Source organism: Maniola hyperantus, chromosome 9 (assembly GCF_902806685.2).
Source record: "Maniola hyperantus chromosome 9, iAphHyp1.2, whole genome shotgun sequence".
Lineage (NCBI taxonomy): Eukaryota > Metazoa > Arthropoda > Insecta > Lepidoptera > Nymphalidae > Maniola > Maniola hyperantus.
The window spans coordinates 7,830,312-7,847,741 of record NC_048544.1 but is presented as its reverse complement, the minus strand read 5'-3'; the positions used below and the strand labels follow the sequence as shown (position 1 = coordinate 7,847,741).

Below are 17,430 nucleotides of genomic sequence, written 5' to 3'. Positions count from 1 at the left end.
AGAAGTGAAATAAATTACTGAAAATCTAGATCATGAATGAGCATAGTTTTTGTAAAGTTAAACAAAAATATATTTTAGAGCGATCACGCACTCATCCAAATCCAAATCCGTGAAAATACGGATATGACAACTTCGGAACGCAAAAAGTACCTACTTTCCGAAGTTGTCATAATATGATTATATTATATGTATAACACGTTCACGGATCAGATAAGTATGTGACCGCCCTCGCTCACTTTACGATGCTATTCAGCAGCTTTGGCCATTTTGTTAAATTGTAAAATTTTAAGAAAAGTTATAACGCTCGGTGTGCTCACACGTTACTTAATTAAATAAATAACTATTTTCTGTTCGGTATTAACTTAACTTACTACTCTAGCAAGATCATTGTCAAACGTCTGTGTTGTCAACCCATCGTGTCGCCGCGCCGGCTCACTTCGGTGCTCGGGTCTTCTCTCCAAGGGTTTGGCCATGCCATAACCCATCCATGCTCTTAAGTGCGGATTGGCAGACTTCACACACCTTTGAGGACATTATGGATAACTGTCAGGCATGCAAGTTTCCTCACGATGTTTTCCTTCACCGTTTAAGCAAATGATAATATAGGATATTTAAATGCTTAAAACGCACATAACTATTCATCTGTCAAATCTCGTAAGGGATCAAACCCTCGACCTCCCAAAGAGCCAACGTCGCGTCATCACCACTAGGCTATCTCAGCTCCAATAAGGCGAACCGACGCGACGATAGAACGAGGGTGCCGGGAAATGCCTGGATGGGGCTGAGGAACGGGTGTGGTAGCGCAAGAAAGAAATAGGTAGGTAGCGTAAGTAACAAAGAATGAGGGCTTCATTGATTTGCCGCCACGGACTCCCAACGGGCTTAGTCCGGAGCTGTACCTAATTAGGTACCTAGCTATATACATTTATAGCTTCTGTAAAATTTATTTATTTATTATTATTATAGTCTGGGCAGATTGTGTATCTACATTATAGGTATCAAGTAAATATGTTCGGACTTCGAGTAGCATTATTTGCCTTATAATGTTCCTGTCAATTTAAATTTTTTATTTAAAATGTCGAATAGGTACTAAGTTCCTATAAAACTATTTTATATCGGGTAGGTACTAGGTACCTAGTAAGTATACATAGTAAAGTAACCCTAGATAGGTAGTCGTGTCTAATGTATAAAAATATAAATATATATTGATTTTAGAAAATGGCGATCATCAACGAAACATGGGCAGTAGACAATGCATTGTTGGTCGTGTTGTGGGTGTCGCGGCTGTACGGCATCGTGCCGCTCCGCTTCCAGTCCACGCGTACCGCCACGGTTGCATACATTTCACGTCCTATCTACTATCTTGGAATCCTGTTTATAAGTCTCATAAGTTAGTTTTGATACTACCTACTCGCAAGTCACAATATCTCGCTGAACTTTGAGTGACAAAACCTTATGATATTGCACGTTCGCTCGCTCCGTAACATTTCGGTGTGACCATTTCATCCCAACAAGCAAAATAATCCCAGAATGCATACTCTTGTAGTGTATACTCTTTTAAGTGCCTCGAAAGATGCTGTTTTTTAGACTATAAGCACAAATAACACAATCACCCTTATATTTAACCTTATAGGCGCTTATAAGATCCCGTATATAATTACATACTATCAGCTGTTCTCTCCTATAAAAGCTATGTACAAGGGTAAACAGACTGAAGAATAGTAATTACTCTAGAGTCTAGTTGCTTATTGAAACCTTCACGATACTGGCGCGTCTTGTATCAATCATCTACCGTTTTCCTCGCTGTAGTGAGATGAAAAGTTGTGTGTTTCGCATGGCTGCAAATTTATTTGCGCTCGAGCCTTTGAATTCCTCGCTACGCTTAGGATTCTATCTTTGAACCGCTCGCTTCGCTCGTGGTTCAACCTTAGAATCCTTCGCTGGCTCGGAATTCAATACAAATTCTCGCGACAAAATAATAACTTTGCAGCCTTGCATAACAAATAACCAACTATTACATAAATTTTCGGGGTAGACGTCCGAAACATGAAAAGAGTTTTTATCGTTTTGACAGATTTTCGTTTCGTCAGATTTTTATTTCGCCGGATTTTCGTTTCGCCAGAGTTTTGTTTCGAAAGAAAGTACAAACACAAAGAGTGATAGATTCAGTTAATGTTATACATAAGTATATATTATATTACAAGCTTTTTTAAAATTCCTAAAATCTGTTATCATTACATACAGCTCGATTACAATCTTCAGTTGAATTTTGTCAATCTTATTCTGTTACAGATTTGATTGTCATAGCAGATTTAATATATAAGCCAGAAGTTGTATCAAGCCCAACTCCTGCTCCAAAAACTGCGAAAAATAGTAATCGTTTATTGGCCATTGTTATTATTACTATCACTGTACCAGCAACGTTGTATTCTGCTTTTTACAGTATGTTCAAAATTAAAAGATACCTGCAATTTACTTCGGAAATAAATAGGGTAGGTAAATACCTAATAAGGGTTTACATTGGGCTGGGGCCCTACTTCCGACAGGTTCGATTTGGGAAGTTTAATTTCAAAATTATTTGAGGTCTGGTCTGGGTTGAGGTTTCGAACGCGACCGTCGCGACAAAACTTGGATAAATGATTTTGCGGTAGACATAGATAACAGACTTCTGGTATCTATGGCGGTAGGCATAGATTGGTACATCATAGGTACATGGTGCTCCGCGCTAGGTATAATCTACTGTACATTTATCTACCAATTCCAGTTTAATTTTGTTTTATACAGCTCGGTTGGAAGAGCATTTCGAACCAGTATGGTAGATGCATTTGACGATTCATAATATTAATTACCTACTTGCCTACTTGTAAAAAATTATCTAAATCAAAAATTTTTCTACTTATTTCTTTTGTAGGACCTATCAAATCGAATAAACTAGGTAAATCGAATAAAAAAATATTTCAACAAATCGTCCTTAATCGTCCTTAATATAAATTATTATCTACTTATTACCTATTTAACAAGTTATGTCAGTAGCACCAGCTGATTCCTAGTTTCATGGTCAATAGCACTGGTCATGACGTAAAAATGTATAGTACACGACAGGTCGAGATGGCAATCGGAGAGGTAACTCCCCGCACACCCGCACAACCCCCGCGCTAGCCCGGTGCGGGCGAGTGCGGGTGACGTGTGGGTGTGCGGGGCGTCCCCCCGCCTCATACCCCGATTCGGACTGTCGCGGACTTATAGTAGATCACGTCAGCGACCTCTACTTAGCTTTCTGAACTTTCTCCATCCGCCCGAAGTCAATGAATCTGTTTTTCTTTTTCAGCATTCGTGCACCCTTAATATATTTTACTAACGCCTACTTAATAATTAATTTTCAGATTAAACATAGCCTTAATAATTATAGCTATCCATCAGGACCAAAAGTATGGCCCGCTATTTGTCTATTGACTTTATTTTTGTTAGAGTTGTGGATTCTGCCACTGGTGGACTATTGGAAACACGGTGAATGTATGATATTCCTTTATCTTCTTCTTAAAACTTCTTTAGGAGCTTTAGGCAATTTTGGGATGGGAAAAATCCCGCTATCGACATGCTAATGTTAAGTGCTCGGAGTGCCGATAGATTTGGTTTTTTTTTCTACTTATTACAATATTTAATTTTTTTTTAAAAACCAAGTTTAAAAATTAAAAAATATATTTAATATGAAAATATTTTTCTGTCGGCACTCCTCACTGACCTTGGACGATTTAACCTTCCAAGTCACTGACTGCCAGTTTTATTTATGTTTAACGCTTTTCAGGGTTCCGTAAGTACCTCAAAAGGAAAAAGGAACTCCCATGGGGTATCATAATTATTATGAAGGGGTTCTACCTGTAGGTACATTCTAAAATAGATTTTTATGCATTGTGATATTTTTGCAAAATGTCGAAAAAATATGACTGTAGTACGGAACCCTCGGTGCGCGAGTTTGACTCGCCTTTGGCCGGTTTTTTGTTATGAGCTATTTAAAAAAATTATATTATATCTATAATATTATCATGCATGATCAGCTATATTTTTAAAAACTATAAGTACTTACCTACTTAAAGAAAATTATGTTTTAGTGTTTCTATTGAATAGAATGATAACAAATATTACCCTGTACGGCTCCCCGAATATGATGACATTACACTTCGTGTTTGTAGCGCTGCATATTAACTCCTCCTTTGAAGTTATCAACAAATGTCTTGCGGATGTCCTATTTGAGATAAGTTGTGAATGTTAGTTTATTTATTACCAATCTTTGAATCATAAAATAAGTAATAACGGTAAACGGTGAGTCACAACGTTGTTTGTGCGATGCTGGGGGAGTTTTGCGATAAGTTTGAGCGAAGAGTTATGGGAGGGAGGGTAAAAGTAAAAGGTAGGTAATGTGCGAATCTCCAGTGCGGATTTGAGAGAAAGTGTATGTCCCACAGGTTAAATCATTTTGATTGATATCGCTACGATGCTAATCTATGACCAATAATATGTACCTATAATATTATACAGACAAATATTGAAACCTTATATTTTATTTTTGTTTAACAGCACCCAATGATAAACCAAACAAAAATGAATTCAGTCTTTCATATATTCCAATAAGTTCAATCAACAAGGCGATTGACTTACTTGGCAACATGAAACAAGGTAAAAATTACCTACATGCTCTATATTGAAAAATTTATATTTTATACTTGTAAAAATCCTTTATGATGATCATGGATTAAGTAGGTAACTTTGACTTTCACACACAGTATTTTAATACGTAGGTAAGTTCATCATGCAAAAACCGTCGAAACTTTCACAATTCTAAGTTTGTGGTTAGATTTAACTCCAGTTTTTCTACAATCGGCAAAGATCCATTAGAATCAGAATCCGCAGATAATACAGTTTGACCAAAATATCCGACCGAAATTAATCATAGATAATCAACTAAGAGGTACCTATTTGTGATCATCGATAAGTTACTTAGCATGCTATTCGTGTTGTAGATATAAAAACGACACCAAGGATGAAATTGGCACGACAAATCACCGCTCTATCAAGCCGTTTCGTTCGAACATGCCAAGTGATGAGAGACCTAAACGATACTGAAAATATTTTACTGCTCTTCCACATTATAGTCATTACTATGTATTTAGTACTCACTTTAAATAATCTCGTACAAGCAGTGTGCTGTATTACAGGTACCTAGATAGTAGATACGTACCTTGGGCGCTTAAGCTTTTTAAAGCCTGAACAGAACCGGCACATTTGATACTTGTGATGGACCACAGAAATCCTAATTATTAGGATTTCTGTGGGATGGACCAAAATTGGAAAAAACACTTTTTTTTATTCCGATACTAGCCGAAGTTAGCCCTAGACTGCGATCTCACCTGATGATAAGTTATGATGCAGTCTAAGATGGAAACGGATTAACTTGGAAGGGGTATGGCAGTTTTATTGTTTGATGGATTTCCACGCGGCATCGTACCATTCGTACCGGAACCACATGAGTAGATATCCCTCTATACTCGTGTGCCGGAACGCTAAATCGCTTGGCTTTGCCAGTAGGGTAATAACTAGCGCGACTGCTGAAGCCTCTCATCAGACACAAAGCGTGTCTGTCTGCCTGTCTGTTAGCTGTCACAGCCCATTTGTTTAACCATTTTTGATGAAATTTGGCTACAGAGATAGCTTGCATCTCATGGAAGGATGGATGCTACTTTGTGTCCCGGAAAAACAGAATCGCCACGGGACTCTTCTTTCTTTCTGGGCTGGTTTCCGCACTTAAACGTTTCCGTCTGTTGTGCGTGCCACGGGACTCTTAACAAATCTAAATCCACGTGGACGATATCACGGGCATCATCTATTTGGTTGTTCAGAGATAGGTACCTTGCATCCTGGAGACGCGCATACTTAGGATACTTTTATCCCGGAAAATCAAAGAGTTTCACGGGACTTAAAATAAAACAAAATCGCGGGCATCATCTATACATTAGTACCAATTATAATTGATTACGATGTTCTATAAATACCTACCTATTCTAGTTATTTTTCTGTATTTCTGTGTTTGACCTTATCTTCCTTCATATACTATAGGAATAAGGAATGTATATTATATATTATAAGCTTTTTAGCGATGTTTTTAGATCTCAAATATATAGTAGTTACGATGGAATGTATCTGGTTTGTGTGCCACACCTTCAGAATTATACTGATCGTGGAGCCCTGTCATCGTATCCAAGAAGAGGTAAGTAAAAAATAATTTTTAAGTAGGTAGGTACGATCGTATGTTGAAGTCGGGTGAGCATAAAAATAAACTAGAAATCCACGCATGACGTTCGCTCGACTTTAACGTACGGACGAAACATTTTTTTTAATAAGTAGGTAGGTACTTTGTAGTGGCTTCGGGAGTCGGTTTTTTGAAAAGAATTTTTATTAGCAGCAAATTTCCATCGAGATTCGAGACCCCAGCCCCATTCCCGCCCCCGCCCGCCCCGGTCTTCGAACCATTTGAATTTTGAAATGAAAGCATTGATTTTAAGCATTTCCGAGCTGCCCGTATAACTTGAGGTAGCTTCTCCTTTAGGCTAGGAGCTCTTCATGCGATAGTAGCTATTGTGAGCTAAACTTATAAATGTTTTTAATTGTGTGAATTAGGTGTATGGAAGCCCAAGAGGCTAAATAGGGATTTACTCGAGCATCGTGGGGGCCTATTGGATTGTGAAGATTAGAAATTATTATTGCAGTTGTCGCAAACAAAGATGCTGGTTGCCCGCATAATGTGCGAGGTGATTTCTGAGGCTGATCCACTTTTTGACGCGATGGATAATTTCTTCAAGCAGTTACATCTTAATGACGTTTCTATCACGGTGATGGGAATTTTCTCTCTTGGAAGATCCACAATATCAACGGCAAGTGATCAATTTTTTTTATTATTGAGAGTTAACTTAGTTTTACTCTTTAAGTATGTCATCAAGTTTCCACGAACCTGTTCTAAATTATCCGCGGGTACATACCTACTGTATGTGACACCTTAGATGTTAATATTACTTTACATTTAGGTACCTACGATAAACCTAAAGAATAGGACAAAAAGAAATAATTAATGCGTAGATGAAGACCTGAGAAAAATGGGTACCTATATACAGATTCTAGAGGAGGCAGAAAAGGAACGCGATAAATGGGTACTACGGAGAAGAGCCAGCCCAGTGCCTAGATCCCACAGAGTTCTAACTGTGGGTTTAGTGCCGCAGGATAATGATGATGACAATAGAATCATAAAATAATAACAATAATTAGGAACTTATTGTACATAATATTGTAACACTATATGTATTTACTAGCATAAGTAGGTCCCTACATAATACTTCAAAATAGAGTAATCTACTAATTACAAAATATTGTATTGCAGATTATTGGAGGAGCCACTACCCTATACGTAGTTCTATTGGAACTTTAAAATCTTAATGTTACTTTCAACCTGGGTATCTTTAAAACAAGAGTGAATAGGCATCTTCTAGGTAAACGCGTCCCATCTTAGGCTTTAAAAAAAAAAACCTCAGGTGGTAGAAATTATATTTTGTACCTACGTAGGCCTAGTACCTAAATTAAATTTTTTTTTCAATTACTTTATGTAATCAATAAATTCACAGTTCAGTACCTAATAATGGATGTACCTACCTACCTACCTTAATATTGAATTAGGTAAGTATACATTTATATGCAATCGATCCAATCCAATTTATTTATTTATTTTAATCACAATATAAACACAAAACTAGCAAATGTGCTGAAACATAAAATATGCAATTATGCATAAAACGGCATCAAAATCAGTTTAGTACTGTACCTTTTTACAATAAGTACACACATAGAAACAAACTAATGGACGGACGGACTAACAAACGAACCAATGAAAAACATATTACGTTTTTAGGTTTGGTACAGACATAGCTTACATCCCGGGGAAAAACATAGACTAAAGTTATGTCTAGGAAAATCGAAGAGTCCCCACGGAATTTTTGCAGGCATCGTCTATTTATGACAGGGATAGATAGCCTGAGTGAGGAGCTTCGACAGGAGCAGGAAAGGTTTCTAGTACCCGGGAGGAAATATTGTACATCGACCTTAAGAAAGAGATAGCGGTTTCGTAGAGCGTTGTCCCTGTCGTTGAGACCGACAAAAGTCACCTATTAGTCATACCTATTATGAGTGTCAGAGACCACGCTCTACAAAGCCGCAACCTCTTTCTAAAGGACTAGGCTATTGTACCCTACATCAATGTTCAATAGGAGGCCCACGAGTCGTTTATGCAAATTATCATGCTTTGACAAAAATAATAACTACCTACTCAAGTACATACAAATACCAGTATATTTTAAATTTTTGATTTCTTTTATCATTTTTCATAGCATTTTTTTTTCGAATAAATTAATTTTTGATTACCTGTCTCAATCACAATCAGAATATAAGTATATTGAACTGTATGAATGAATGACTATTTATTAAATACGTCAAGATGGAAGAGGTCTACTGCTGATCTGAGCACCGATGATGCTCTTGAAGCTATATTTGATCCGGATGCAGATGACGAGGATCGGTCGTGGTGCACGGGTTTCTCCGTTTCCCAAAAACTTAAAGCGAACGTTAATTCTGCCCAAAAAGCCTCCGAAGGTGTCATCTAAAAACAACTTGAAAAATTAATCCATACTAATCTTAATACTAATATTATCAATGCGACAGTGTGTTTGTCTGTCTGTCTCTCTGTCTGTCTGCTACCTTTTCACGGCCCAACAGTTAAATCGATTTTGGTGTTTGATACAGAGTTAGTTTATATCCCGGGGACGGACATAAGCTTCTTTTTATCCCGGAAAACCAAAGAGTTCTCACGGGATTTTCAAAACCCAAATCTACAGTCTACACGGACGAAATCGTTTGCATCACCTAGTAACGTAACCAAATCTTATTAAAATTGGTAGGTATGGAGTTCTTGATCTATAAGCTGTAAGACCTCAAATATTATTATTTTATTAAATCAACCTAGTAAACAATTTTATGTAGAACACTGTGTGATGTAGTAAATTATATTTTTCGTGAACACTCACTTGTGCTATAAGACCTACGTACCCGCCAGGTCATCCCCATTGGTTTTCTTGACAGACACGACGGACAGACGGATAAAGTAATCCTATCAGGGTTCCTTTTCCTTTTGAGGTACGGAACCCTAAAAACTCAGGAAAAAGGAAAGTCACTAACCTTTTGTTCAACAGCCACATCTCTGACATGCCAAAGAAACTCTAGACCACCCATAGCCGCTGCCATCCCGCATCCTATCCCCAAAACAACGAACACGCCACCAACATTATCCACACCCAATTCGCCAGCACTGGCTCCTTCGTCACTAGCTTCTTCCGTCTAAAAAACAAAATTGATGTACATGAATCGAAGTTCAAGTACTCAAGGAAAATGACACGTAAAATAGTAGTGACACATAAATAAGTAAATCTATACTAATATTATAAAGAGGTAATGTCGTTAAGTTTGTTTGTAAGGGGTAATCTCTGGAACTACTGAATCGATTTTGAAAATTCTTTCACCAATAGAAAGCTACATTATTCCTGAGTGACATAGGCTATATTATATACACGCGGGCAAAGCCGCGGGAATCAGCTAGTATTAGTATATACCTACTAATAGACTATAAAAGACATAACAAATATTAGTGGTTCGCCTTGAACTAGACCTCGAGTCGGAGTTCGAAGTTCAGTCCGTACACATAGACATAATATTATTTGCCCCTGTAAATACAGTTTTTATTAATTTAAACTCAGACAGACCGACAGATGAATAAGTGCAAATCAGCCAAGTAGCCTTGGAGACCTCGCTTTGCTCGGTGAATAATATGAAACTTTGAAGAATTCCAGCTACTTACAACACACGCTTCTTCTGGTGGTACTTTCCACCAACGATTTTTAAGTTCAACCAGTTTTCCACTTTCAGCTAATTTCAATACTGCATTGTCAACTGCTGTACGATATGAAGATGCTAAAATAAAATTGTAGTGGGTATCAATATTATTAGTCTTCTGAGATAACCACATTATACCTTGAAATATTGTACAAATCATACAAAGATAAATCGTGGAAACTAAGTATAACGAAATAAATAAGATTCTTGAAATGAAATGAATGAAATGAAATGAAATGAAATGAAATGAAAAGAAATGAAATGAAATGAAATGAAATGAAATGAAATGAAATGAAATGAAATGAAATGAAATGAAATTAAATGAAATTAAATGAAATGAAATGGAATGAAATGAAATGAAATGAAATGATATTATATAATGAGCTGATAACTCTACATCATGAGCCAGCTATGGGCTGATCATGATGAACGAGCCGTGATAGCCTAGTGCTTACGACGTCCGCCTTCTATTGGGAAGGTCGTGGGTTCGATCCCGGACACCTCTAGCTTTAACGGTGAAGGAAAACATCGTGCGGAAACCTGCATGCCTGAGAGTTCTCCATAATGTTCTCAAAGGTGTGTGAAGCCTGCTAATTGAGCAGCGTGGTGTATGGCCAAACCCTTCTCATACTGAGAGGAGACCCGTGCTCCGTGGAGGTAGTACATAATACTTACAAAATGGCATAGCAATCCCGAAACCTTTAGAGTCAAGAAGGCCACCCACTTGCATTAACCCGCAATTTCTTTCCAGTTGATATTCGATAGCGGTTGACTCCATCAGATATGCATAGGATCTTTTGCTTTTTATTACTCTTTCAACACCTTCATCATTATTTTTAACAAAGACTGATGGCCTGGCAGACTCCATAGCTGCCCACATTTTTTGATAAGTAGAAACATTTGAACGCTAAAATTCAGTGCGAATTATTTAGGTTGCATTTAAACTATATTCAAACTAATTTGGTACTCAAATAATTTGCTGTTGAACTGTGTTAAACTGTAGCTAGGCTACCTGTAGCTAACTGTGTATATTATCTAATAGCTCCAATATGTAGTTAATCGTTCTACAGTCTACACCCACCGGGATTATCGTTTAGTGTTGATGTACTGAAGGATACGTTGTTGTATCCCGTTGTTGCATCAAACTCACAATTTAGATTGATTCTCTCATGAAACCTGTTCTTGTTGGATCTATACATATTATTATGTCCCCACCCAAGCTTAGTAAAGCCCGGGGTTTGTTCTGTGAGAGTACAAATTCATACTAAGATTTTAAATGCAAAAGTATGTCTGCCTATCTCTTTGGATCTGTTATCTTTTTACAACGCTTTAACTGCTTTAAACGAAATTTGGTACAGAGCTGGATCCTGGAGACAGACATAGGCTAGGTACTTTTATCTGGATAAATTAAAGAGTTTTCACGTTACTTTTTAAAGTCTTAAAGCACGCGGATTAAGTCGCAAGCATTATCTAATTAGTTTTACAATAAAATAACGCACCCTAAAAAACGAAGATGTAGAACCTCCTGTCAGCGTACCATACTTAATTTTGGTCTGAGCAGCTAAATCTTCTACGCTCTTAATCGAGTCATCCATAGCAGCATTTGTAAGAAAAGCGGCTAGATTGGCAGTGTAGGACGAACACATTATAAGTGCAAAGAACCACCACATTCCACAGACCCATCTTGTAGAATAGCCCCTGTGATATAATACTTATATTAGTCATCAATTCCACTGCCAATTTTCTGGAGTTCATGGTGATTTGGATCTCTAATATAACAGTTAATGCAGACATCTAAAATAGAGCTGTAGGCTATTATAATATACCTATACCCTGTTAGATAAGTTATTTAAACATTTATTGTTACAAGTGGGCAAAAACACAAAATTATTTTGAATGTAATTAGTAATAAAGTCCTATGCTTTACTTGGGCAAAATATCAGATCCCTGTGTCATAATAGATCCCATGGTCAACCAGCAACAGTTTTTGATATGCCAAATATTTTCAAGTTCTTCTGGAGATTTGTCACAAGGATGAGGATTCTCCCAATCATTTGGCGCTAGTCTGTAAATAATTTTTTTTTGCTTATTTTCATGATCATAATATAGTAGGTAGGTATATTTATTTCACAGTTAAACCACTATCGTCCTCTATTGACAACTTTAATACAAAAAGAGGACCACAGATATCTGGTAAGGAAATTCATGAGAGGCTTTGTTAAACTTAGCTATAGGCAATTTATATTTTATAAGATAAACATCACCTAGCTAGAATGTGTAAAAAAAGTGAAACCATCAAATAAGCTGCACCCATGTAAATCCAAACGTCTACAGAAAATGGTTTCAGAAATGAAAAAAGTTCTGTTTCTGGTGGTGTAGGTTTCGAATATAGAATACTGATTCCCAGCGTCATAAAAGGAGTCGTGAAGTCTACTGCAGCTCTGCGTTCGTAGGTTATGGTCAAGTCACAAAGAGCCAAGTCGGCTTTCTGCAAAAGCATAGATGTATTGAAGTTTAAAACTAAGTACTTCATTAATAAACTAATTCTTTACTGTTTTGTAAAAGCAGATTATAGTGAAGATAGAAATAAAAGAATTCGTACAACATATTCGACTCATCGAGAATAACTAATGTACAGACATACATACCCTTTCTACAAGGTAACCTATGAGGCCATCCCATTTCCTTGTTTCTTTATCATAAGACCCGTAACGATTCAATGGTTCAATTTCAAACTCGTAATTGAGATGCAGTGTTTCTTTTAAAATTTCGTGTATAAGATCCTTAGAGTAACCCTCATAACGATCATTACCAACTAATACTTCACCCTCTTTAGGCGTTTTTTCAACAAGATAGGGAGCTCCTATGCGAGAAACAACTCTAAATGTTTTGTTTTGCCATTTTTCCGCTAAAAGATCAGATACTTCACTAGGAGTGCGAGCATATTTGAAACCCTCTTCTGCATTCCATTGAGCGATTATATTAAAACCACTGTTAGAAAGTTCCATTATTTCAACGTTGAAATTTGTTCTTTCTCCGGTTGTATTGTCAACTTTTATCTGTCCGGTAATACCGGTTATGGGATTCTACAAAAAATTGTACGAAAAAATAAGATTTATACGATCACTGGTTACAAAAATGTAGCGCAGCAGAATATTTCTGCGGACATACCGTGAGCAAATGATTATTAAATTCTTCTCCAATCTCCCATTGAGCATCTGAACCACATTCAATCGACTGGGCCTCTATTTTGAATTCATCTGGTGCACTTTCCACTGCATCTGTAATTAATCTTGCCGCATCACTTGCAAGAGCTGCCTCTACCTAAAAACAGGTTTTTTTTTAATGTCGAATGTCGATGGCTAAAAATTGTTATGAGCTTGCTGAAAACTACTGTCTAGAGAAAATACAAGTATAATTTGTTTACTCAAGTATGCAATACAATAGTCAAGTAGGTAAAGTACGTAGGTACTTTCCTGTTCGCATGATCTTGGACTTTTAAATGAAGTTTGAATACATAATAATATATGGACGATTTTGTCAAATATTATTTAATATAATAAATATACGAAACTTTATTTCAAACTTACCGTTATTTCGTGTGTTTGACTAGGGATTTTTACATCAGGTGACGTTCTGGCTTTCCAATCAGCGAGATAAGATCTTGTCCTTGAATCGGAATGATCAAATATCCTTAAACATGTGACATTGGATAATCCAGATCTCAGCTCTTGCAGATCCAAAGTATGCGCGTCCAAGGATATGAGAACGTAACTCTAATTTAAATAAATAATAAGTAAATTAGCTCTGCGACTAGTAGGTTTATTTAATTGCATATTAATTATTTATAGTGTCATAATATTCTAATATGATTCTAGTATATAAATCTCTTTTAATATGAAACATATCCATACTTATGTACTTATGTAATGATCAATTGGCCAAATTAGAAAGGTGATAATTTATTTCTCACCATATAATCCTCAAAGAATTTCACTTCGTTAGCTTGTCGCAAATAATCCAGGACTCTGTCAGATGGGCAGTCAATGATTATTCGGGATTCGCCATAAGCCTTTAAAGCCTTCAACAATTGCCGATTGTCTTCACCCGGCTTTAACCGGCGCGCGACCCACCTATGGCTCGGATCAGCGTGTTTTAAGATCTCTTGTAATCTTATGAGTCCTAGAAAAAAATGTCTCCTTTCTTCATAATCGTATTCCTCATTGCTGAGGGTCGTGACTCCTTTCCATTAATCACATAATAGCAGGAGTTCTCTTGGTACAATAATGCGGTGGGTTCCCCAGATCCTTCCAACGAAGAGAACGAGATTTCGTTTCTTAGGTTTTACAGTTATTACCTATCTATCAGATAGTGATAATAACCTGGACCAACGGCTTGTAACGTGCTCTCCGAGGCACGCAGGAAACTAAAAAGCAGGAAACTAAGAAGGTTGTCACCCATCCAATTACCGACTTGGGTCAACGTTGCTTAGCAATCACAATCGATTGATACGTGTTGTCACAACTAGGCTACACGAACCAATAAATTATATTGTGGGTATTACTAAAAATCAGCTTTGTCTGCAGTTTTTTTTCATGTCTATAGCCTAAAATTGTTTGTGTAGGTATAATTTTTTTGATGACATTTTACCCCAAGTTTGTTAAAATCTTACCATGATCGTCATCATAGAGCAGCGTATATCTATTCCAATCACTATCCTTAATAAACAAGGCAACAGCCTTCGATAGAGCAACTGCTTCCGGGTACAAGTTTATACCAGGAGGAGTCGGGCGCTCTAGCCCTCGGATTTGAGGTGGTCGCCACACCGCCTTAAAAATATTTATTATTAGTTGAACAGAGAAATGAACTAGTTGGAAGTAGTAACCGAGTACATTAAAATTGACTCATTGAATGAAAACATATTAATTAATTCTGACTTGACTACCCTGCCATATGCTATAAGAGCACTTCCTTTTCCAGCGTCTTTTTTGAAAAATAGACATGAAAACAAGGCAAGGGCTCAAATTCAATTGTAATACCAAGTGCCATCAGAGAATTTCAATATCTATCTCAGGCCTCCATAACAAGAGATGCTTAATACTACCATAATCATCTATTGTAATACTTTTGTTTGTAAAGTTTCAACTCAATCGGACAATTAGTGAAAGTATCCGAAAATCAGTTACGAATTTCGATGAAATGACATCACACGAGCAAAGCAATTTAATAAAAAGCTTTCAAAACAATCTATCTCTCAAGATCTCTACTAATAATAAAACAATTGAAGTATTAAAGGAAACTTATCTGCCTCAACGTCATTTTAAAGTTCCTAACAAAGACGACAAAGTCTTTTAAAAATACAATCTAAATTAATGATTGAATAATGTTACTGTAGACTAGTCTTACTTGAATGTAAGGTACTCTCGCAGCCCGACATCGAGCTTCGACAGCCAAAGTTGAAACAATATCAGTAGGTCCATAAATTGCTATAACACCGTTTGCCAACAACTCGCACGCTATAAAAGATGATACATATAGTTAGGTTTAAGAAATTTCAAATTTACAACGGCTCTTGTGAATCCTAACTGAAGAAATGTAACGAAACTATAGAGTCAGTGTAGAGTATAAAGGAAATGAAAAAAATTAAGCATAAGAAAAATGATTTTCTTATTAATCTTACCAGCTTTAGATGCTGCAAAGCTGTCTCCATAAGGAACATACACAATTATCATAGCAAAATTGTAATGCTCACTTTCCATTGATGCTCGCGCAAGAGCAGATGCAAATGCTATTTCAGTTACAGTGTTTGGTGGTAATATTACACCTGAAAGGTTACAAAATACTTGGTTTCTTTAACACAAACTGTTGTGGAAAATTAATACTGTAACATCTTAAATCCAGGCAAATTATGCAAACTTAGGTACCTAGGTAATTACATACCTTTAGAAATGATTTTTGTAGTGCGACATTATAAAGCAGGTACCTACCTGAAATCTACATCTCCAAAAGACTTAAATACACTTGTCGATTATTATTTAAATAAAGGAAACAAAAAACTTACCGATATTCATAGGTATTTTAAGAGATTCAAAATTTCGAAATGTACATGTTACCATTCCAAAAAACGTTAATGTCGGCAAAAGCATCATATTTAACCCTGCAAGATTTAATATTTCGGTAGATAATAAGTAGATAGCGACAAAAATATGCAAACCGTTTTAATGTTACGGTATTTTGCCAAAAAGTTGTGCTTCTGAACCAACCACATGTTCATCATCATCATCATCATCATCATCAGCCTGTGGAGTCCACTGTTGGACATAGGCCTTCCCTAAAGAGCGCCACCACACCCGTTCCTCAGCCTTCCTCATCCAGCCACTTCCCGCCAGCCTCTTTATATCGTCGGTCCATCGTGCTGGAGGGCGTCCCACACTACGCTTGCTTAAACGCGGTATCCACTCAAGGACTTTCCGGCTCCAACGGCCATCGCCTCTACGACAGGCATGACCTGCCCACTGCCACTTCAGCTTGCTAATAGTTTGGGCTATGTCAGTGACCTTGGTTCTCCTGCGGATCTCCTCATTTCGGATCTTGTCCCTCAAGGAAACTCCTAACATAGCCCTCTCCATAGCTCGCTTAGCGACTTTGAGTTTGTGGACAAGGCCGTTTGTTAGTGTCCACGTTTCAGCACCATAGGTGAGGACGGGAAGAACACACTGGTTAAAGACTTTCGTCTTGAGGCACTGAGGAATTGACGATGAGAAGACTTGACTCAATGACTTGACAACCACATGTTCAGACAATTTGAAAATAATCTGTGGATTATCTGCATTTAACTGCAGTTAATGTTATCATACAGAAACACGTGAGTAAAAATGTTTTTGAAATATCCTATTCTCACCTTTCATTTTCCAAAAGCACCGCCTGATAGCGGCGCCTCTTAGCCCTTATACAGCAAAATAACTTTACTAAGTACTTAGTAACGGTTTATCGTTGATTTTGCGTTTAAGGAATATGCGTCACAAACATCGCTCCACTATATTTTAATACTTTTACAAATACAGCAGGTGCTAGATTTGAGATCAGATAGAGACTGGGTCAACTGTTGGCGTTCGTGGCCAAACCGTCTGCCCCGCTTGACGTGTGCATTAACGATGCCAAAATTTATTTAACACTTATAAATAAACTGCAACTGCAATCAAATAAAGCCGATATACCTAGATCGAACTGGGATAAAAACAAAATCTGTACAGTTCGGTATTGCTATAACTTATTTTCTCTTGCCGTATTATATTTATTCGGTATCACAATCATGATCTTCTAATAATGGATTCATTGCCGAACATTTGGCAAAGTCCCGGATACAAAAGATTGTAGCTCTTATTTACTAGCGAGAGTTGCACTAGTTAAACCGATATTGATAATGATAATTTCATTATTCAATATATA

At 37.0% G+C, this 17,430-nt stretch overlaps 2 protein-coding genes across 2 annotated transcripts; one reads left to right on the top strand and one right to left on the bottom strand.

Moving 5' to 3' along the window:
• Positions 1 to 4,165: 4,165 nt before the first annotated feature.
• On the top strand, positions 4,166 to 7,474 carry LOC138402774 (gustatory receptor 68a-like). Its single transcript, XM_069500810.1, is given in 5 exon segments — positions 4,166 to 4,265; positions 5,019 to 5,243; positions 6,180 to 6,262; positions 6,762 to 6,926; positions 7,427 to 7,474. Coding segments are annotated over 5 exon segments (621 nt in total).
• A 271-nt stretch (positions 7,475 to 7,745) lies between these two features.
• On the bottom strand, positions 7,746 to 17,124 carry LOC117985358 (glutamate receptor ionotropic, kainate 2-like). Its single transcript, XM_034972053.2, has 16 exons — positions 16,883 to 17,124; positions 16,043 to 16,138; positions 15,662 to 15,805; positions 15,388 to 15,497; positions 14,654 to 14,810; positions 13,955 to 14,163; positions 13,572 to 13,757; positions 13,153 to 13,305; positions 12,630 to 13,067; positions 12,246 to 12,469; positions 11,909 to 12,046; positions 11,481 to 11,679; positions 10,657 to 10,888; positions 9,947 to 10,059; positions 9,271 to 9,429; positions 7,746 to 8,695 (listed from the first exon to the last, which is right to left on the bottom strand). The coding sequence occupies exons 1-16, from the start codon at positions 16,887 to 16,889 to the stop codon at positions 8,513 to 8,515; spliced, it is 2,748 nt and encodes a 915-aa protein (XP_034827944.1). The 5' UTR covers positions 16,890 to 17,124; the 3' UTR covers positions 7,746 to 8,512.
• Positions 17,125 to 17,430: the final 306 nt, after the last annotated feature.

Coding starts and splice junctions, on each gene's coding strand:
- LOC117985358 (XM_034972053.2), bottom strand. Junction 12,047..12,245: donor TTTTTACACATTCTAGCTAG/GTGATGTTTATC, acceptor AATTATTTACAG/ACTAGCGCCAAATGATTGGG. Junction 10,889..11,480: donor CTACATCTTCGTTTTTTAGG/GTGCGTTATTTT, acceptor ACTGAATTTTAG/CGTTCAAATGTTTCTACTTA.